The sequence below is a fragment of the Triturus cristatus genome, chromosome 12 (assembly GCF_964204655.1).
Source record: "Triturus cristatus chromosome 12, aTriCri1.1, whole genome shotgun sequence".
NCBI lineage: Eukaryota > Metazoa > Chordata > Amphibia > Caudata > Salamandridae > Triturus > Triturus cristatus.
This window is the reverse complement of record NC_140595.1, coordinates 850103647-850127630: the sequence shown is the minus strand read 5'-3', so window position 1 is coordinate 850127630 and position 23984 is coordinate 850103647. Positions and strand designations below refer to the sequence as shown.

The 23984-nt window shown below is 42.7% G+C and overlaps 1 protein-coding gene across 1 annotated transcript in view; it reads right to left on the bottom strand.

Moving 5' to 3' along the window:
* Positions 1–1818, bottom strand: part of LOC146783072 (C-type lectin lectoxin-Thr1-like) — a 113646-nt gene extending 111828 nt beyond the window's left edge. Inside the window, exon 1 of the mRNA XM_085637271.1 lies at positions 1536–1818. Within this exon, the coding sequence (XP_085493397.1) occupies positions 1536–1818 (283 nt within the window). The remainder of the gene's footprint in view (positions 1–1535) is intronic.
* Between the last annotated feature and the right edge of the window lie 22166 nt (positions 1819–23984).

The following is a 23984-nucleotide window of genomic DNA, read 5'->3' as shown; positions in this document are numbered from 1 at the left end:
TTTGTGGGAGCTGCATTAAACAGTAGGAAAATTAGACGATTGACTAGAGTTGTGGAAGCTGTTACCAATCAGACAGCCTTGGCGCTTGGGAATATTACAGAGGAGCTGCAAATTGCAAGGATTGTAGCTCTCCAGAATCGAATGGTTCTAGATGTTGTTCTGGCTGATCGAGGTGGTGCATGTCGCATCATCGGTAGCAGTTGTTGTGTATTTATACCGGATCACTCGCCTTCAGTGTATGACGCAATATCAAAACTGCATAAGATTGCTGCAGAAATTCACCCAGAGACTGGTACTTGGACTCTAGCTGGATGGTTCTGGACTCTCGCTTCTGCTTGGGTCTGGAAGCTACTAGCTATCTTGTGTATAATTATTACTGTTTTATTTACATGCTGCGTATGTATTCAATGTGGTCCAATGCTCTGCTCCATTTGCATTTCTGCTTGTATACCTATTAAGAGGAATATTGTAGAGACCAAGGCCCAACAAATGTTGAATAAAGAAGTGGCCAAAATAATGTTAATAGATGTACGAGATGCATATTTAGATTACCCTAGAGGAACAGATGTCTTCAGCTAATGCTAAAAGGGTTGTCTGTTGTAAATGGGCTGCGATTGGATTAGCATTAGTGGTATCCATCTGGTATTTAGAGGCTATCTTGTCCATGTTGTAGAATCCATTTTGTATTTCTAGCAGCCATTTTGTTTGCCATGTGCTCACCATGTGCTTTGTCCTCCCTTAGTGTTGACTGCTCTTGTAATCTGCCTCGAAACAAACTATATTTAGTATCTTCTACTTCCGCACATGCCCAGTTGAGTTTGCAGCTGCTAGTAGCATGTAACTGTCAGGATATGTTTACCAGTGTTAGCAAACTGTTAACTCCTCCCACTTGTCGACTGTGCAGTTTCTGTATGACCATATATGTGCATAACTCCTCTCAAGTATACTTGTACCGTCTTCTTTTAGCCCCTGTGTGGGTATAAAAGGACCATGGCCCTTCTGTTCAGTGTGCTACTTCACTCAATACCGATGGGTGCTGTTTGAATGTAGTTCCACCTCATGAGGTTTATTAAACTCTGTATTTTCTATTCCAGTTTCTGTGCCAACTTCTTTCCAATAGTCTGAGGACTCTGTGCAGAGAAGGGCGAACCCCTTGCACTGGTAGGCCTAGCTGAGGCCTATTTTCTACAATACCACTGACCCTTTTCTTCCCGAAACCCCTTCGAGAAGAAGGCAGAAAAACTAACCCTGTCTTTGTGTTGAATGTCGCCCTGATAAACTGCAACCATTAGACAGGGGTCAGGTGCAACTTCACAAAGTTCAGACTGAATCCCAATGGTTGAAATAGCCCAATCATGGCCTCCACTGCCATGAGAGACTTAGGAAGAGAGGAAACACAGATTCAACAACCGACAAGGTCAGGAAATACTGAGAAACCTTGAAGGTGTAAAACCTTGGTGAAGGCCCTTGGACCAGTTTACAGAACAAATGGCAACACTTGGAATCGAACTTTAGTCACAGCAAATCTTAGAAACCTGTGGCTTGCTGCACGGATTGGATGTGAAAATATGCGTCTTCTAAGTCCAAGGTTGCCAGAAAATCGCCCTTCTGGATAAGAGGAATGACGGCCTGCAAAATGTTCTTACGAAATGGCTCCACTTTCACCAACTTGTTGAGATTCTTTAATTCCAGTATTGGCCAGAAGCAACCATCAGGCTTGCAGACTAAGAAAAGACTGGAGTAAAACCCCAGACCATCTTCTGGAGGTTGCCCTCGGACAATCGCTATCTTGATGAAAAGTTTCTCTACCCCTAACATCATTGCTTCTTGCTTTGGAGGATTTCTTGATAATAGAGAAGCATGAAACTGACCCACTGGAGGAAGTCCTAAAAAGAGAATCCTGGATGATGATTTAGAGAACCTACTGGCCCGATAACAGCTGGAACCACTGATCCAGAAAAAAACGAAGTCTAACCCCAACTTCGGGATAGTCATTTTTGACTTGTTCCCTGGGTCTGTTTAATCTGGGGTTGGGATTTATTGGCAAACGTTGCTCCCGACCATGAGCCCGGCCACGAAAGGCATGTGAAGAGGTCAACACATTCTGTAAAATCTGTTTGTGAAATAAATACTTCTTCCTTTGGACTGACTGATAGGTTTTAATATCTTCTTTTCTCAGCCACTCTCTGAACCATAGTGTTCAAATTGTCCCCAAGTAACTTAGGACATTTAAATTAAATTGTGCCACTTTGAGATGCCATGGTGTAGTCCACAGGGACCTGTGCCCAGCCACAGCAGCCCCAGAAGAAGAGTAAAACGATCAAAGGGGTATGAAAAGTGGCATCAGATAGGAGCTGGGCTAAAACCTCTATGCGAGCCAAGGCAGGTGTTGGGTCCCCCTGTTGCTGAAGTCAATCAAATAATCTTCCAAAGTCCATAATGACAACCTGTGATGCAGAAGCTGAATATGTACTGGGCCTTATACCAAAATTAGAGGCTGCATAAGGCATCTTTAGAGCCGCCTCAACCTTTTTTTTAACTGAATCCAAAGGGGCCGCCTCGTCAGATGATAAAGAGGAGGAAGATGCCATAGATGTCCTCTAGAATCTGTGGATACTGATCCTCAGTTTGAGCCAGGAGATAAAGTTTGATTTAAAAATACAGGGATGCCTTGCTTATGGATATCCTTCCATTCCTTGGCAAGGATTTCTTTTATGATGTCATGCAGCGGCAAATAGTCCACCACAGAAGAGCTGCACTGGGAATAAAACCCATCGTCCACTAGGGTTTTCGGTTCAAACCAAAGCCCCTTGCGAATGTGTGCCAGCATAACAGACAAAAACCTTCCCCTGTACATATTTTCCCTAGGGGGAGTTGTCCATATCCTTATTCAAATCCCCTTTCTGCTTTTTGGCTGGTAAATTATTTAAAGCAGCCTGGACCACATTCTAATAAGATCCTGCAGATCAGAACGTGAGATCCGCAACACATCCTCCTCCTCCAATTCCTGTCCATGCTCCTCTGAGAAGCAGCTTTCCCAGGTGCAGCTGCAGACTCATCAGCAGGCTCAATACTGGAAAAATAACTAATAAGTAAGCCATGCTAAAAGCACCACTTTCTATTTTTACCCATTTCAAGCAACCCAGGGGCATATTTACAACAAAAGTGGAGAAGCGTGTCATTAAGCTTAGAAGGCTAACGACACGCTTCGCCACTTCCAAATCGCAGGGCTGCACCGTATTCACAAGAATATGGTGCAGCCCTGCGTTTCCCCCTGCGCTGGCGATACCTTTATCTGCCTAGCACCAACGCAGGCACCCTTGAACCATAGTGAAAGGGTGCCTGCATTGAGGGGAGTGAGTGTTTATGTGCAGGAAGGTGTCCCTTCCTGCACATAAACAATCTTTAAATGATGTTTTGTCACTTCCATGTGTGCTGCTTAATGCAGCACACGCAGAAGTTGAAAAACGTCATATAAAAAAATGATTGTTTATGTGCAGGAAGGGACACCTTCCTGCACATAAACAATCTTAGGCAATTTGTTGTTCCTATGTGTGCTGCACAAGGCAGCACACATGGAAACAGCAAAAACGAGGAGAAATAAAGCATTTCTCCTCATTTCACCTGTTTAAGACCAGATTTTCCCTGGTCTTAATTTTGACGCTGCCTCCTATTTACGCTGCCCTTCTAAATAGGAGGCAGCATCAAAATCAATGGGTGCCAAGACGCTTCGGCATTCGCGCGCTATACAAAACCATATCCTATCCTACCCTATCCTATCCTTGTGGTGGAACGCCCACCACAACACCCACTGCCCACCCCTTTCACGCTAAGCATAACATGAAAGGGAGCCTTATTTACAAGGCAGCGTTAAGCCACATTAAGTGGCTTAACGCTGCCTTGTAACTAAGGTGAGGCCCCTATCCCCATCAAAACATCACTGAAAGTGACGTTGTGAAGGCAATAGGGTCTTGTAAATATGCCCCCTAGTCTCACCTAACGAGATTTGGAATGCTAAAAAAAGGGCCGCTGCCTCCTCCACGGCTGCACACTCACCCGACACAGCCGCAAGGTCCAAGTACTACAAGCAACCACCCAGCACTCGGTGCCCACCTGCAGACCGCTTGCAATGCTCCCCCCGAGCCAAGCGCATGCATGGGGAGTGTGGCCGTGGGTGGTGCAGAAAAAACATACTCAACCATTGGTACTTGAAATGTTAAGCAGACATCAAATGTTATCATTTGAAAGCACCAAAGCACCAATAACTAGTGCGTTCTCTTACATGTCTTCGGACAGGAAAACAAGCAGGTATGGAGGTGGGTGGGAGGGCCCTTTATTTAGTTAAACTAAAAGATTATCAGTGTGTTGCCTGTTGGGAGGAGGACTGCCTCATATAGTAATGACTGGGACAAGGAGGTGCTTTGATGGGGTAATGAAGCTTGTTGCCTTTACAAAGGTGCACTAGTCCCGGCTCTTGCTTGCATACTTTGGTACTATGAACACCAACGCACAGAATCATCGGTCCACCCATACGGCAGCATACTGATCCGCTGGAACAATACTGGAGAGGTCTACCTCATCCAGGCAGACAGTAACTAGATGATTAGTGGAACAAAAATACACTGCACTCACGGTGCTGAACAAACTGTTAAGGTACACGACGGCGTGCTGGTCCACTAAGAACATTACTAAAGTTGTCGTACTCAGTCCAAGTAACAGTAACCGTGTTTGTGCGATACCCTAGAAATGGGAAAGACATCGGTGCCACGATGGCGGAGAAGCAGAAAAAGTCAAACCTCAAAAGAGTTAAATCTGATCCCCGGAACTCAGACCCAACTGTCAAAAATAAACAAGACATTAACGCAAGGATGGAAACGATACTGATGAAACTTGCAGAGGTCCATGACCTAGCAAAATCCACTAAAATGATACAGACTCTATGCAAACAAAGATCTCTGCAATTGGCAAAGACATCAAAGAAACCAACCATAGGTTGGTCGAAGCGGAAAACAGAATATGCCACCTTGAGGACGGGATGGCCTGTACCCAAAAGTCAGTATAGAAACTTGAATCCTCCGCAAACGCATTTGCCAAACAGTTATCCGAGTTGGAGGACAGAAACTGGAGTGGAAATCTGAGCATTTTTGGTATGCCAGAGGGCACTGAGGATGAGGCAGGCTCAAGTGTGACCTTTCTAGAAAAATGGCAGCCACAGGTCACCAAATTAACTTTTGAAAAACCCTTGGAATTCGACAGAGCACATAGAATTCCTGCCAAAAGAATCATGAATCAACTACATCCAAGACAGATAGTATGCAAACCACTAAGGTACCAGCATGTAGAGCTTATCTTGTCCTTTATGGGGAAACAGAATCACATCGCATGGAATTGCAACAAAACGACTGTTGAGACAAGGAAACGTTTTCTGGCCCTCCGACCCAGGCTGAAATAGCTAGGATCCCAGTTCTCCTTCGCAGGCCCAGTCAGATACTGAGTAGTTATTCAAGGTACTCCCCACCTCTCGGAGGACGAAATTGTCAGGAGATTTCTGGAAAAAGCAGAAGACCATAAGATGGACACCTCAACACCAAGTGACCCGTCAATTAGACCTAAACGCTAACTCTCTTATTTCATGTCTCTAAAAGAAGTAATTACTCAATACATTAATGATGTTGTTACCCGATCTTGAAGATACTTGACTTAGAAGAAGACCCTCGGTATGATTACCAGAAACATTCTTTCAGGAAGGACTTTTAGACTTGCATAATACTTCCTAGGACCTAGGAATTATGAACAGAAACACTCTTTTCAGGCCAAGAAAATTAGCTAGACTTGTATACTGCTCTCTAGACATTCAACCCGACGGCTAGAACAAATCATTGAAAAACTGAAGTTCTCAGTTCAGAAGATGATAGTATCCGAAGAATATGCATAATAGTTCATGCTTCATGTTTAGAAAAGAAGCGATACACGATCACGGTGGCTGACATATGTTATAGATATATACTCTTATGGAGGTCATGGTTATATAGGAAGTAACATAATGAGGTTGTAGAAGTATTAGACTACCAGTGCCAAGAAACCTGACATTCTAACAAGAGGTGACTAACGAGTGTTTTAGAGAGATAATAACTGAGAAGTAACTATTTTATAACTCAACACATTAATGGCTTAGACATTAGGTCTTGAAGATATTTGCCCTTTAAGAAGACCTAAGGTACAATGACAGAGACTCTCTTTCTAGGTCAAGCAGATTATCTAGACATTCATAAGGTCCTCTACGCATTCCTATGGTTTACTTACAGTTTTCTCGTACTCTTTTTTCTAACGTTTCAAATGCTGCACACTGCTACACTGCGAAGTAATGGTGCCAACTTAACAGGCGTCCCTAGGAGGAACACTTTCCCTTGTTGTCGCCATGCCTATTGTTCTCAAAGGGGGGAGGGAGGGTGGTTCAGGGTTGTGGGGAGGGAGGGAGAAAAGAGCTTTTGTTCTTGTGTTACTTTTTTTGCTATTTTTTCTTTGGTCCCCTGGTTTTCCCTCTTTTTGTGCCTGTATATCTCACTTTTCTCCATTGGAACACACACCAGCCAGCATCAGACTAGTATGAACCGCAGGATGGGGGCTCCCCTTTACAAGCTATCTCTAACACAAGCCTCAGGAGAAGTCTGCCCATTCTCTAGCACGCCAAAACTATCAATAGCATTCTACAGGCACCAACAGGCTCTAGATACAAAAGTTATAGAACAAATGATGATTATGAAACTCACAATATTTTATAGACACATAAATGATGTATCAGACTCAAGAAAATATTAAAATAATGTCACTTAATGTTAAGGGCCTGAATCACCCAGTTAAAAGAAGTACATCCACAAATAAAAGGCAGATATTATTCTCCTACAAGAAGCTAAACTAGATGCTGCTCCAGCGGAATCACTCCATCACGATCAATATACAGATATAGCTGACTCACCAGCAGTAGGTGAAAAAAACAGGGTACTAACGTTGGTGACAAGGAAGGCTACAACTGAAAAAAACCTCATTCTCTGCCACAAGGTAGATGTGTGATATCAAAAGTGAAAAGACAAATTTCTACACTATATATAGCAAACATATACGCCCCCACGAGTGATGACCCAGATTTCTGGGGAGACCTAGCAACGCAAATTAAATCTATCCCAGACCCCGAAACACAAATTATTGCTGGGATTTTAATCTACCCTTTGGCCCCACCCTTGATAGAAAATCCACATGTCATTTCAGACCACACAGGGCTCATAAGTCCTTAAAAAAGCTATGCGGTAAATACAAGATGATAGACGCATGGAGACCACAAAACCCAACAGAGAGGGACGACACTTTCTACTCCTTTCCACACAATTTGTACTCACCGATTAATTACTTCCTGATTTCAGGGAATGTTGCCAGTAGAATAGATCAAACTACTATAGACCCTAGGGTTATCTCTGACCACTCATGTATCACTCTAACTATTACAGATTCAACCCTCCCGCTCAAAGAACCTTTATGGAGATTCAATAATGACGCCCTTAACTCCCTGCAAACTAAAGCAATAATTGAGGAAGGGATTAAAAATTTCCTAATTGAAAACAAAGAAAATGATACCTCGCGTCTAACCAGATGGGAAGCACTGAAATCCACCATCAGAGGGGTAGCAATTAAAATCAAATCAAATATGAACAAAGAAACTAATGCCAAACTATTTAATTTAGAGAGGGACATAACTAAACTGGAACAACTACATATACTAAATAATGAGCCCCAGAATTTAAACAAAATTCTAAACAAAAATATGAATACAACAAAATTATCAGTACTAACGCAGGAATATGGATAAACAAAGAGAAAAGCCAATGATTATGGGAATCCACAAAAGCGAGGAAATCACTAGCCTCATACCTCAAATTCAAGATACAGAAATATGCTATTAACGCCATTAAGGATAACAGCGATAACATACAAACTAACCCACATATGATTGCAGACACTTTCAAAGACTTTTATCAAAAAATATACGAATCTAACCCCAATATACATCAGATGAATAACAAAAAATACCTAAAGGAACTATCACTTAATGCCTTCAGGGAGTAAGAAATGAACTCAATTAATGAGCCATTTACTTTACAAGAAATTGACAATGCAATTAAGAGCATCAAATGATGGAAGGCCCCGGGACGGACAGATTTAATGCCACCTTCTTCAAAACTTTTGCTGACCTACTAAGACAACCGCTGCTAAATCTCGATTATCAGTTTGCTTCTACTGGACAGGTATCAGGCACTCCAGCAGAAGCCATCATATCTGTAATACTTAAAGAGGGTAAAGACACTCTTCTTACAAAAAACTATAGGCCAATCTCCCTAATAAACATTGACTGTATCTATACGCTAATATACTAGCTAAGCGGATAGAGAAACATAAATGCAAACTTATCTACCCATCCCAGGTAGGGTTCCTCAAACACAGATTAACCTGTGTTCAGAAAAGAATCTTCTGCCATGCAATTGAAAAAGCAAACATATCCAAGACCGCAACGGTAGCCATCACACTCAACTCTGAAAAAGCTTTCGATAAGGTAGACTGGGTTTTCTTACATATGATGGCCGAAAAGTTCAAATTGGGAAATACCCATATAGGTATTATTATTATTAGAATTTGTGTGGCGTGATGAATCATCCCAAGGGGGATCTCTCGGCACCTTGTTAGCAGACAACATAGATGGAGAATGCTTATTAAAATAGCCAGGTTTTAAGACGCTTCTTAAATTGTGCCAGGTTGGTACATGCCCGAATGTCCTCTGGCAGACCATTCCAGTGTTTGGAGGCTAGGTGAGAGAAGGCACCGCCACCCATCTTTACTTTCCTAATTCTCCGGGTGCAAAGCAGCTTTTGACTGCTATATCTCAAATGGCGTACCGGAGTATACCATTCTAGTTTTCTTGTTAAGTACACCGAGTCTAGCCCATTGAGAGATTTGAACACCAGGCATAAGAGTTTAAAGACTGATCTTTTCCTGATGGGGAGCCAGTGCAGTTCTCGTAACAAGTGTAATGATGGAGTTCTTGCAGGTTTGTTAAGTGCCAGGCGTGCTGCTGTATGATCATGGCACTTTACATAGAGCCATCAGCGAAGGTCAGGGCAGAGGGAGCGATCTCCTCTAGCTTCTCACTCAAACAAGGAACGAGACAGGGATGTCCTCTCTCACCATCACTCTTCTTACTAGTAATTGAACCATTCTTACAACACTTAAGAGAAAATAAAGATATAACAGGCCTAGCTTTCGGCGACACGGTCTTCAAAGTAGCTGTTTACGCAGATGATGTCCTTGCCGTCTCAGAGAATGTGTATGTAGTTATCCCGGCTCTCATGAAGTCGATTCAAGAGTTTTCAGGGGTTTCAGGGTACACTCTAAACAAAGATAAAACAGAAGTTAAGCTACTTAATAATCAAGGTAACAAAGAAATAATAGGGGAGTCAGGCCTGATGTGGCAAACAGGCGCAATCAAATATTTGGGTCTGGAATTCACTAGCAACCTCGTTACAACACTAGAAAAGAATGAGAACATATTGCTGAAAAAAATCACCGAACTACTGAATGGATGGATGGTCACCAAAATTTCTTTCCTGGTGGGTTAGAATAGAAACATTTAAGATGATGATTAGCCCCTTATTAATTATTTAATCAGCATGCTTCCGATGAGACTATCCGAAGCCTTCCGTTGGAAAATAGACAAGGCTCTTAACAATTTTCTTTGGCAAGGGAAGACGCCAAGAATCTCACTAATGAAACTCTAGCAAGCTAACAACAAAGAAGCGGTGGGTCTCCCAAACTTTAGAGCGTACCAAACAGCTTTCCTATGTAAGCAGGTAGCGGCCTGGTACATCGAATACCCGGTTTATCGACCTCTATGGCTAGATGTGGAAAAAAAACTAATTATGGGCATCCTCCTACCCGCGTTCCTGACAATGAATACCTCCTTTCTTCCCCACTCCAAATAAATCATACAAAATACAAGGCAGGCATTCTTTCATTTAGAGAAGCACTCCAGCATCAAATTTAGGTCCTCTAACATGACAACATTTTTATACAATCCTAATATAAACATTGTAGGTAAGACAATATACTGGCAGGAATTGTCACAAAAGGGAATTAACTTTATAAAGGACTTGTACGATGACACCTCCCCGAAGCCCTTCTCCAAGCTGGAGATGGAAAAATAACTAAATTCAATAAACTTATATAAATCCCTGAAACTTAATGTCCAGATCGCCAAATTACCCATAATGCTGGCAGCCCCCTCACTACCCTCCAAGTCAGCCCAGGATAACAAGGTGGGACATATGGTTTCTAAACTATACAAACTACTCTTACCAGAACCCTGTAAATCCCACAAAGAAAATTAGATGAAATGGGAAGCAGAGACTAACTCTAACATGATCAAACTTGACTGGGAACGTATACATAGGACACCCTACAGAAACAAAATCTCACCCACACTCTCCCGAAGTTTATGATTATCAATCGAACCTACTGGACGCCAGGCAGACTACACAAGATTAAGCTTATTGAGTCCCCTCTTTGCTGGAACTGTAACAAGCAGGAAGGCGACCTCGCACAAATGTTATTTCACTGCCACTTGCTCCAATCATTCTGGGACCAAATCTTCAAATGTATCAGAGACACCTTTCACGTCAACCCAACCAAGGAGTTCTCTTATATGCTCCTAGGACCCCCAATTACAAAATGACAACAATCGTGACCTGCTGGACCTAATGATGACTCTGGCATGAAAAATCATTTTATGTAACTGGAAAAATTCCAAAGTCATATCATACAAGATGTGGCAGAAGTGGCTAACTTTTCTAAGAGGTGCACACAACCTAATTCTACAACTAACACCATGGCGCTCCCCCCATACTAAACTATGGAACTCTTTAGACTCTGCCACCTTCGTTTTCAAACCTCCATGAACTATGGAGAAATTTGTCATGTATAATACCCATTTTACCACCAGAGAAATCACTAAACATGTCAGGAGACTGTTGAAGGATATCCCCAAGGTGGTAACTGACCACTGTGATGTTTCAATGGCTTTGCTTCCCCTGTTTTCCCTGTTTATTTTCATTTATTCTTACTTTCTTTCTTTCCTTTACTATTTTTCAATATTGTCTTTATTCGATTTTAGACATTTTAAAATCATAAAAGCACAGACATACAATAAAAACAGTTAAAATATGTTTAAAAAAGAGTTAAAAACGTTAAATTATCTCACTGTGCAAAAAAGTGCATTCAAGTAAATCAAACTATATAAGTGTTATAGCAGCAATCACAAACAGATTTTAAACAGTTATACTTTTTCCAATTCTCATAATATTTTTCAGGAAACCAGACATAATACTTATTAAGAGCATGTTATCTAGGAATTGTAGATGTAAAAACGCTGGTCTACATTGTCTCAGGCCAACCCGTTTTAAAAAGGGAAGGATCCGTCTTGTTCTTCCTTTTCCGTAAAGTTTACAGAGCAAGATCACATGGAGGTAGCTCTCTAGACCAGTCATTTGTTTCAGGATAGCTGACCAGTCGATGAAAATTGTTAAACCTGAAGCGGGTTAAAAGGTATCTATCGTAGCCCCCCATGCAGCATACGAGATACATAAAAAGATAAAGTCATTTGATGTTGAACCACCATTTGCTTATTAGACTCTTTGAAAAATCTGAGTAGGTCCAGGTGAGCAGAACATCTTATTTTAAGATCCTTTCTAGAAATGGAATTCATTTTCTCGGGGGTGGAATAAAACTCCGGATGGCCGATATCACTCAAAAAACTTCTTACATATTGTAACCATGTGATCTTATTTACATGGTCCAGTTTCAGTGAGTCCTTAATTATTTCTTTATTCAAGGACATACTGTTTGAAGTCCATACACGATGCCAAAGCAAAATAGGTTGCATTTTTATGATGTCAGAGACATAGGGAATACCTAATTCGCTATGGCAACTAAAAACCGGGGAGCTTGCTGGTACGGCTAAAATATATCTTAAAAAAGCATTTTCTACACGTTGAATTGAGGACACATCCTAAAAGCCCCATACCCCCGCCCCAAATATTGCTATGCTTAAGCATTTGGCCTGATAAATTTTGATTAATATATTGGGGGGTCTTTTTCCCATTTTCTTTGTGAAGTTAACAAGGGCAGCAGTCGCCTTCATGAATAGCAAACTCCTACTTTTCACCGCTGGGCCCCATGATCCTTTACTATTTATTTCAGTGGGACAACTATTAACTCCCACAATAAATATATGGATGAGAATTTCAAAATCAAGCCACGTAATAGCTAAGCCACAAGGAAGGCTTGTTCCGGAAGTTACATTCGAGCATCCACCACTGTCTTGTTATTCTAACAATGTTTAGTGATCTTTTAAAAATATGTGATAAATGTACATGTCAGACCACCTGGATGATACCCATGGAGGATGTAATACCCATTTTCATTTTTGTTGTATATTCTTTTAAAAACCCTAATAAAAATTATTTGAAATTAAACAAATACCTACAGGTATACCCAAATGTTTCCTTTATGCATAGAGTACCTGGGGTATCGATAACAAGGTTTGTTGGTCTATCTTATCTAATATAATTGTTCAATTAAACCTCCTGTTTTTGTGCTAACATGTTTCGGTCTGCACTCTGAGCCCGTTTGGGTCTGTGGTCTTCATCAGGGCTTATTTAATTTATCCCTGTCTTTCTATGCATGCACACCTTGCACACTTGTGAGGCCTAAGTCTCTCACCTGCGTTGCTTTTCTGTTAAGGAGGATTTTCTGTAGGAAAGAAAGTTCTATTAAAGAGGTTAAAGGTAAACTTGAAGCATTGTGTGCTTAATAAAATACATGGTTCTAATTTTTTAATCAGGTGATTTGCCGACCATAACTCATACTCGTCTAGATCCTGAATAAGTGGCTACACCTCCCTTAAGTAGAACAAGTGATAATAGTGTTGTTGATGTAAAAAAGTCCCAACTCATTGGAGTATTTAAAGCGGAAATATGTAAAAATTATATCATTAAAATTTAACATTCTCTGTTTTTAGGGTTTAATACCATTTATCACTATGCAACCCATGTGGAAAAAAACCTTTTTGGGGTGACTAGATGTAGTGCAGGCATTTCATCCACACTCTAAGCTTACCCTCTGTTCTTGTATTCCAAGGGTCATGGGGTTCTGGAGGGTGGTGCTGTCTTTTAGTGAAACTCTTATCAAGGAAAAACTATTTATTAGACAGAAGAATACTTATTTCACATTGGAATTATTGAATATCAATGAGTACTCATCGAATAAATACATGCTTGTTGAGTTCACACACACTCAACACATCGTTCTTAGAAAGCCCCCTCCGGGGGCCTGCCTTGTTCTGGACAAGAGTCATATACTTTCAAGTCTCATTACCTGGCATAGTTATTAAATATCTGAGGAATATATTATTTTTTTCTTGTTTTTAATACAATTCTTAAAAGCTCCTACCGAAGCCATTGTCATATAGAATTCAAGCCCTGTGCTATATACCTCTTTTCTGTCATTATCTGTATCGTTATAAAACAGTGGTAGAGTAGCATTCCACAAATCGATACATTAAAACGTATGTGGCTCATATAGGTTAGGTCTGTACCGCTCCGTTCAGTGTATCGTATTGTTATAGAGATGTAGCACTTCCCTTATGTGTCGTTTTTTCTGTTCGGAGTGTGTTTTAAACGGAGGCATGTTATTAAAGCTTCCGCCTATGCCACACTGCCATGTCTGTCTCGCCAAACCACTGTGGTTGCCTAGACTCGTGTATCCATATCTCCCACCCCTTTTTTTGCAAGTTTACTTACTTCTGCCAAAGTACCTGACATCTCCTCTCAGACCGCCGCAGAGCAATGGTTCTCACTTGGCCAGAGGTATTTACAGGGGCTGTGACTTCCTGTGGATGTTCTTCGTGACATCACCATTGCGACATCTCAGGAATGATGGTCGTGGAAGTCCCAGTTACTTTAGTTGTTTCTCAATTATTATGGATGTTTTTTTCATGGAGGACAATAATGGTTACTGAGCCATTGTATGTTCGATTTTTTTAAAGTTATTACTTTGGGTGATATGATCTTTGTTAATTAATCAATTGGTTCTACTCCTTTGATGTGCATGTTTCTTTATTCATCATCACCATCAAATATCTTTATTTCGGTCGTTGAGACCATAAAAGAGTACATCATAATACAATAAACACATTACAGTATAAAAACATTACACAGTTGTAATAAAGATATTAACTCAATAAAACATCATTACTTGATATGGTTTTAAGAAAACGTAGTCGTGTAAACCACATGGAAGTTAAAAATTTGGCAACCGCAAAGGCAATTGGGGGCGAAATGTCAGACTTAAGTAATCTAAAAGCGGGGGAGTATTGTTTAAAACCCATATTTCTGAGTAATGGGCAAAGCCAGTACTTCCTTGCTCTTCTGTACACCGGGCAAAAAAATATGACATGCAAGTCAGTCTCTTGTGTCTGCTTGCAAGAGGGGCATAAGGCCGTGTGTTCTGAATGTGGCCAAAGAGCAGTAAATGCCCTCAGAGGGAGAGTATTATAGCGCCATTGCATATAGAGCTTTCTTGTGAGTGTGGGACCCATATCATTGTAAGTCGACTCTAGGTGGTAAAAGTCTTTAAAAGCCAGGAAGTGGGCAGTATGGGAGCCCTCCCTCGCATTCCTAATAGCAACTTGCAAATGATGCTCACGAAAAGCCTTCGTAATAAGTTTCTTTATTCATTTGGAGTTTTTTCCCATATATATCTTGTTTTCCTTAAGATTGCTTCATATTCACAGGAGGTAGTCCTCGTTTATAGGTTGTTTGCTCATCTTTTGTTCACGATAGTTGTGTTGAGCGGATTTCCTCATTCAATCCTTGTGTCGTCCTCAATAGTCTGTAATCTTTGTTAATTCCTTAGTAGTTGTTTCTCACTTGCTGATGGTGGCAGATTTTCAACTATGAAGCAAGTGAAATCATTCTCCGTGTGGCCTGAAGAAAGAAAGTGGCGTATCAGCTTTGTCATTGCTTTTTTACATCGGAAGGTGCTTCTGTGTTCATTGATGCGTATTCTGACTTTCCTTGTGGTCATGCCTACATAGTTCAGTCCACATTTGCATATGATTATGTAAACAACATTAGTATTGTTGCAGTTGGTAAGTATCTTGAGGAACCTGGAGCTGCGTAGACCCAAGTTTATTTCTTTCATAGCTTTTAGAAGTGTGCAGATATTGCATTGTCCAAAGGAGTGGTGACCAGTTACCTCGGGTAATCAATCAATCAATCAATCATAGAATTTGTAAAGCGCGCTACTCACCCGAAGGCTCTCAAGGCGCTGGGGGGGGGGGGACCACTACTGCTTGAAGAGCCAGGTCTTGAGTTGTTTCCTGAAGGCAAGATGGTTATGGGTCAGTCGTAGGTGGGTGGGGAGGGAGTTCCAAATCTTGGTCGCCAGGTAGGAGAAGGATCTTCCTCCGGCGGTGGTCTTGCGAATGCGTGGGATGGTGGCGAGGGCGAGGCTGGCGGAGCGGAGTTGGCGGGTGGGCGTGTGGAATGTGAGGCGGTTTTTGAGGTAAGTGGGTCCCATGTCGTGGAGAGCCTTGAGTGCGTGGGTGAGGAGTCTGAACGTGATCCGCTTGCTGATGGGGAGCCAGTGCAGGTCTTTCAGCTGGGGGCGCTGGAGTCTTTTCTGTAGCTTAGCTGTGGTTCCAGCATAGAGGGCGTTTCCATAGTCCAGACAGCTGGTGACGAGGGCCTGGGTGACCGACTTCCTGGTGTCGGTGGGGATCCACCGGAAGATCCTTCGGAGCATGCACAGGGTGTTGAAGCAGGATGACGAGATGGCGTTGACTTGCTTGGTCATCGTGAGGGAGGAGTCCAGGATGAAGCCTAGGTTGGGAGCATAGTCCGTTGGCTTGGGTGCGGAGCCCAGGGACGGGAGCCACCAGGAGTCATCCCAGGCGGAGGGGGATGATCCCAGGATGAGAACTTCCGTCTTATCTGAGTTCAGTTTCAGCCGGCTGTGCTTCATCCATTCCGCAACGTCTCTCATTCCTTCCTGGTGGTTGGCTCTGGCTGTGGCGGGGTCGTTGGTGAGGGAGAGGATCAGCTGGGTGTCGTCAGCGTAGGAGATGATGTTGAGGTTGTGTTGGCGTGCGATGGCTGCGAGGGGGCTCATGTAGACGTTGAAGAGGGAGGGGCTGAGAGAAGATCCTTGCGGGACGCCGCAGATAACTTCGGTGGCCGTGGACCGGAACGGGGGGAGGCGGACTCTCTGTGTTCTGCCGGCGAGGAACGAGATGATCCATTCCAAGGCCTTACCTTGGATTCCGATGTTGCTGAAGCGCTGTATTCCACATAGCTCCTTCTGTTTGGGCCTTGTGTGGACCAGGAAGTCTTTAGGTGCTTTTCCCGAATGAGAACATTGGCCTCTCAAAATTCAATGAGGCTGATGGTAAGGCTTTCCAGTGTCGTAAGACTATCTTTTTCATTACACTGCATGTGATGACACACACTAGTTTGTCATTCTGTAGTTTTTCATGTGTCTCCAAAACAGAGTCTCTTTGATTGTTTCTGGCTCTTTTCTTGGCTCTTTTGATCAAGTATTTTGTATATAGTATAACAGTATATCTTCTTCTGGATCCCTGCTTATCCAGTTTGATTTATTCTAAGGACTCCTATTCTATATTTGGTTGAGACTGACCTGGTGGTAGCATCCTCTCAGGGAGTGGATAGGTGTCGATGATGACGCATGCCACGATAAGTGAGTCAGGCATCTACTCCAATTTTTATTGATGACCAAGAGGTTTAAAGAGGAAACTTTTCAACAAGGTTCATAAGGATTTCATTCCCCAAATTATTAAAATATCCCAGTTGCTTTTGTGTGTAATTATTGATTGATTCTGGGATAGTGCAACTGGTTTCATTATCTCTTGCACTCTACATTGTGTTAAAAGTATGGATGGGCTTCCACAGCCCCAAGAGCTGCTAGCAAACATACATAAGGGAAAGGAAACTCAGAACCAGGTATCCAAACAGGTCTACCACCAACTAAAAGTATTAGGGATGGCGGGCGGTCTCACCTTTGATGACGACATTGTCTATTTTATCAGCACCATCCCTGATCTCAGAGACTTCCCTGTCCCTCACCAACACCTGTATCAGCAACTGGGAGTCGCTCACAGAATTGAAACGGACACAGTTAAAAACACAACTTCATGGGGCAATCATGACCTAGTACCTTCGGCAATATGGTCCCAAATGGTCTAATAGTGTCAAATGCCCCAGGTATCCTCTTAAATGACCCTGAATTTAGGCGCAGCTTGTCCCTCATAGTGAGGAAATGCATGAGGGACTAGCTAGTCTTGATTATCCAGACGGCAAAGAGGCTTTCTGAGGCACGCTTGATCAAAATTAAAACCATGGAAAACGGTCTGAAGATACAGAAGACACTGATTACATTCAAGAAAAAACTTGATGAGAACAACAAAAGTATCAATGAACACAAGGAACTCCTCACACAAGTTTCAGAAAGACTTTAAACGGTTCACCTTGGATGGCACATTTCCATAGTCCAAAACGGATTACAAACCAAGGAACTCCGATTGTGTTTTGTGTATTGTTTAATGTTGAAGGGATTTGGGGGGCACTGAGTGAACCTGGATACGATTATATTAAAGTCAGGGGGGCCACGAAGTTTGGTCAGGAGTGTTACTATGTCAATGTCAGTGGTACAAATGAGATTACCTCAAAATTGACTCTATTAAAGTCAGGGGCAACTGAGTTTACCTGGAGTGGGACTCCATTAAATGTGGTTAGCCCAGTGAGTGGATCTACAATTCTATTCTATTAATATTAATGGGACTACTGAGTCAATCTAAAGTGTGACTACTTAAATGTCAGGGGAGCACTGAGTTGACCTGGAATATTATTCCATTAATGTCAGCGGGTCCATTGAAGTGACCTGAAATGTGACTCTGTTAAAGTCGATTGCTGTTAAGATGCAACTGAACATCAGTTTAAGTCAACTCATCACCAACAAAAGCGATGTTTTGGTCATTCACACTGTATACCAGTTCCTAAGATATCCCAAGAACAGTGAAACGCAAAGTGTCCGGTCTCTAGAACAACCCATGTTATGGCCCCTTCATCGAGGAGTCGATTTATATAGCTGCAGCAGATATCACAAAAATATGAAGCCTCTTCGGCCTGCAAGGGTCGTACCCTGTAAACTAAAGCTGGCATTGTTCTGCCTTGGTGTCTGGACCGTTACGTCGTCTCCTGGTGACCGCTGCAGACCCCAACTATCAGATTGCGATTGTTTCGGTTTTGGCCTTAATTGGTATTTTTACAGAGATGCTTCATGTTGATGATGATATTGGATAATACCTAGAGAGTCGGGATGGATTTTATCTTATAATTAAAGTACTTCAATTGATTTGGTGTGCGTGGCATTCTTGATTGCGGCTTGTACGTGGCAATGAACTGTTGGAAACGACTGGACCAATACGAGTCCTAGAAACATTGAGACAAAATCTTGCCGGACGAGATAATACTCCCCATGCAAAGTCAATCACGACCTTCCAGCACAATAATACTTCATCATTGATTAGCACCCTGAAGAAGTCCTGCATCAGGACGAAACGCGTTGGCTGTTCTGTTTGTTGAGTTATAAGAACTGAACTATGTTTGTCCTACATAAAATGAAAATGGAATAAAATAAATAATTTTTGAAGAACTTTCATTGTTGGAGATGATCTGTATGATTGTCAATACCATTTCTCTCGTGTGGTGCACCTTTGTTTTGATTTTAAAGCTGGCATCATAAGTCTCCTTTCAAGACATCCCTGAGCCAGTTACAGAAATCCATCAAACTAGGGTCTGATTTCAAATCTGTCTTCTCCAACCAGGATCATGGACAGAAAGGCTGAGAGAGAACTCCAGAACTTTGTTGAGGTGCACAATGTTCTCCACAATTGAGTCTGGATTTAGAGCCTTCAGAGGACGAGATTTCAGTGAAGAGATACCGACGTCACTCAACACTGACCTATCAGTAGCACTGACACTGCTCAGTGTGGCAGCAATGCATGATGTTGGAAGCACAAAGTTGTCATCAGTGATGTGATTGGTGATGTCAAATGTGAAGCATACAATCTGTGATGTCATCGGTGACTGCGTCAGTAATGTCGAGGTTGACCTTGAATGTTCACCTTCACCGCTGGGGATGATGAAAATGTGCACATCTGCAGGTAAAATCTTGGTGAGAAGGGCCCTATGATCTGCAGATAGAGGGGATCACGGGGAGGGGGTCTGTCATCAGTAGGCTCCCAACTGTACATTTAAGAAGATCTTTTTTTAATCCTTGACACATGGCATATAATTTGTGGAAGCTTTTTATTTATACAATACAGCACAGGTAAAATTCAGGTTAAAAATTGTGCTTTACAATAAAAAAAACATACACTACAAACTGAAGTACAATTTTCAAAATCTCAGGCATGGACAGTGTGGAAGTGACATTGAGGTTAATGGTTTGCATGAAACGCGGGGCATATTTGCATGGAAAGTGGCAAAGCATGTCGTTAAGCCTAGAAGGCTAACAATGCACTCCGTCACTTTAGAAACACAGGGCTGCACCATATTTACAAGGATACTCTATTTTTCTAAATTGATGTAGGATTTTTCTTGTGTGGGGGGTTTCACGTTAATACACATTGCCCCTAAGTTAAGCCTGACTGCTTTTTCTGCCAAGCTGTCCAAGGTTAAGCATGGGTTAATCTGATGACTTTTTGTGCTTGACCAGGGCTCACACCCCATGCTGGAAAGTGGATTATTAGTAGTGATAAGTAGTGAATTACCACTAGTTATAAGACCACAAACACAATAAAAGATTCAGACAAGGTCTCAATAATATATTCCCTTGCTCAACCCTTGGTAGATGGCAACTAGCAGGCAGAAGTAACTTAGGAGACAGGCATGTAAAGCATTTAAAAACACCAATACGCTAAATAAGTAAAACAGAACACCCAATTGAAATCCAACTTTAATTTATAAAATAGGTTATATGTTATGAACAAATAGACACCAAAACAATAACCCTGGGTGTAGTTCGTGGAGTTTTGCTACGCGGAACTCCTCAAAGTGACAGAAAAACTCAGCGGAGTTCAGCAAGTGGCAGAGTGCAGGGCAAACTGCTGTTCGCGCTGGTTTTCCTGCTGCTCATGTAGAAATTCTACTTGAATGGCAGCTCGCACTCGCGAACTTACCGTATGCGAGCAGAGTGCAGAAACTCTGCAAATTCCGCAAACGGAGCAGAGTTCACCACCCAGGCCTACAAAACAACAAAAGTCCAATATAGGGAACCAGAGATATACATTTATAATGAATAAACACTTTGTAGTGCTTAAAAACATATAGCGCCACTTTGGGACATCTGGTCGCGCTTGACCAGGCAAAGTCAAAATTTGAGGCTAACCACGATGGACCCCTAGTCGGATACACTAAGTGGGACTTAGAAACTTTTCTGGATGATTTTTCTTTTCACGTCGAGCGGTCCCCTTCAGCAGGCCAATTTTGATGCGTCATCGTTGGATTGCTTCTCTGTGAGACCCCGGTCCAATCCAGGAAGTCTGGATTTCCGGAGCTTTTAGTGGGATGAACCTGAAATTCAGGCTGGGTCGCGGTTGTAGATATCCAGCTTGACTCTCGATGTCAAGTCAGTGACCTTATGGCTCCAAACCTATGGAACTTCTTCCTGAAATTCCTCTTGAGGGTTCACAGTGTCCAAACACAAATACGAGAATCTGGAATCCCCTACATGGTTCTTGGGATGTCCGAACTGCAATTCCCATAATGCACCTGGACAAATCCTTAAAAGTCCACTGGTAGAACTCCAGGATGGGGACTCTTAGTGGAGTTGATGCAGGTGGGCTCTGTTAACTTGTAGCTTGCAGAGAATCCACTCCTCAATCCTTCTTGCAAGGCCTTAGATCTGTAGTACCAGATTGTGCAGCAGGTTCAGTCCTTCAGAGTGCTGAGGAAAATAAAATATTATAAGGCCTATGTGTCCCCGTGTGTTCCCCACCACTCATGTGCACATACATGTCACCTATGTATTTCCCCTCCATGGCCTGTCTATCATGATGCTCATGCTATAACGTGGCCTGCCATCATCCAGTCTCCCATGAGAGAAACGACAAATCTGCTCTGAGGCCTACACGTTTTGCATCATGTTTTCCTGCATTTTCATGAAGCCCATGTTTATGGCTCAGCCAGAGCCGAAAAGAGGTTTCAGGCCTCAGACGCTCTGAAAGCTGCAGCTGCGTATCCTTGGCCTTGCACACTTGGGCCTCAGCCAAAGGGGCCCAGTCCGGGGTGCCGAGACAGTATTGAGCACGGTTATCTGCTTACTCCTACCGAAACCACATTCCTGCCTGGAGAAGGAGGGATAAACATGACCCATCTGCAAAGGAGAAAGCCTAGCCTTCCTGTCTCTTTTTGTGCGATTACAAAGCTCACGTCAGTGAAAAGCCCATAGCCCCCATGTAAGCCTTCAGCAGTAAACGAAGAAATAAATGCCACATTGGCTCTTGGTGATGGGCAACCTATGTCACGAATCAGTCCCTGCTCCAGACTTTAGATATCAGATAATACAAGATGTGCTGGTCGTCTTGACACTGAAGGCCTAACTTCCAGATTCCCCGGTTGCACAGCAACCCCTCCCCACGTCAGCTACACGTCATGCTCGAGTTGAGCACAAGTAAGGCAAAGTTCCAGTAAAATTCCAGCTGATCACGCAACCCCCTCCAGGTATCCACCCACCTATGACACTCACCTATGACTCATCAAGTGGACGCCCACATGGACGCCCACCTTCACGCCTACTTACACGCCCACATGCTCTTATCTCATTCTCTCTTGCTCCGCCTGAAGCACTCCTGCTTACGTATAATATAGAATGTATATATACTGTACTCTGTGAATAAAAGATTGAGAATATTTTGAGAATTCTGACCAGAAGACCCTTCCTGATCCCTTGTGGTGATGGAACTATTCTCCCTATAACTCGAGTTATTGGAATAAAGCCCTTTTGAACCTGATACCACAGACTCAGCCTCTTGCTTTATGCATGATCATATTGATAAAGAAATTCTGAGTGCATAATACTTTATTTACTACATTAATGGCGCCCGAATAGGGACGAATCTCTTTCCCCACACGCCGGAGATGAAGGTCCAGTTTTGCCCCCTTCCACAGCCGTGACGGACTTCAAGTGCGCACGTCGCGGGTTTTCCCGCCAACTCCCTCAGGCCACCGAAGGAGGAGGACTGCGACCAGGCATCCATACGAGGCGGTGAGGATTGCGGATCGTCCTAACCCAGAGCCCACCTGCGAGAGAGCTGTGTCCGAGGTTTCTAGAGATCCACCTAAGATACGCCATTCCCTGCGTAGCGTCAAGTGTCCGAGGCCTTCAAGTTCAAGTACAAGTTCTGCTTCCCGGTGAGTTTCTCATGGGGGTTGCAATAAAGACGGGTTCATTTAATGAACACGGTAAAGACGTGTCTCACTTGTGAGACCGGTATGTTCAAGAGCATGCATTCAAGAATTAATGTTTCAAGAAATAGAGTCCAAGTTTTCAGGTGCACCGATATAACTGTATGAATGTTATTGTCTTAGTCAGGTTCAGTTAGGTTTGAATGTGTCCGGTTTTTATGTAAGTTTGTTTCATTGTGATTTTTGTTTTTGGGTCATTGTGATTTTTGTTTTCGGTTACATTCCAACATGCCGTTGTTTTCAAAACTGCGTAAGCTATGTACCAGGAAAGGTGTACTAGAGGAACCAGTTAACATTCCGCCTAGAGACACACCTGGACATTTCATGTACTGTAAGAATGGTTTAGATGCCGTGTTGTTTTTAGAACTATGGGTAGATTACACGAAGGATTTAGAGACACAGTATAGATGGCCTATCACGGGAATGTGGGATGCGGAATGCATCATGAAGGTAGAGGAAGAGATATGGAAGAGAAAATCTAGACCTGCTCAGAAAGATGCCATTGAGTTTTGGCGCAAGGAGTCACATAGAAGGACAGAGTAAGTGTTTCACAAAGCAGAGAGAAGTAGACAGGAGTCTGAAAAAGCCAAAGAAAAGAAGTTACAGGAGGAAGGGGAACGGGTAAAAAGAGAGCAGACTGAAAGAGAAAAAAATACTGACGTTGCTGGTATTTATCGCGTCCTTTCAGAGGAACTAGCAAGAGTGGCCCCAGTAGAAAGACCAGTTAGAGTGCCACCGCAAGTACCCCGATACATATAATAATGATATAGTAGCCCAAAGGTTCTTGAGCCTCCCACCAAAAGAACAGCGCATAGCTGGTGTTTACATGGTCCAACATTTGATTACGTTGTCAAAAGGAAATTGAGAGGGGTGTACCTAGAGAAAGAGTAACCCCTGTGATTTGATGACACCCCTAATGTACTAAGTGTTAACGAAAAAATAATTAGTGATCGGTTAAAAGTTTAGCTTGAGAAAAATTGTGGGTATTTCGAATTTGCAAAATTGTTCCAGAATACAGGTTTGTGTTCTTGGTGGTTCAGTGAGCCAATGTGCTGGGTCCAGACAAATTGTATATAAAAACGATCTTTCAATAGGGCGAATTATTGCAGTTTATATGGAATTGAGAAGACTTTTTGTCTTTGACAGCTTCAGAGTGAGGTCCGTGCGCACCGCAGTGGCCCTCCTACTCGTCGCGGCTTAGCCCCCGCTTCAGAGTGAGGAGAGGGTGGGGGCTGAATACTGCAAAGCTATGCAGAAATCGGAGACAGATTCTGACCTTGAAGCCAAAGTGGGGGCCGGGAAAGGAGCAGAACAGAGACACTGCTTAGAAAGCTTCTCTGA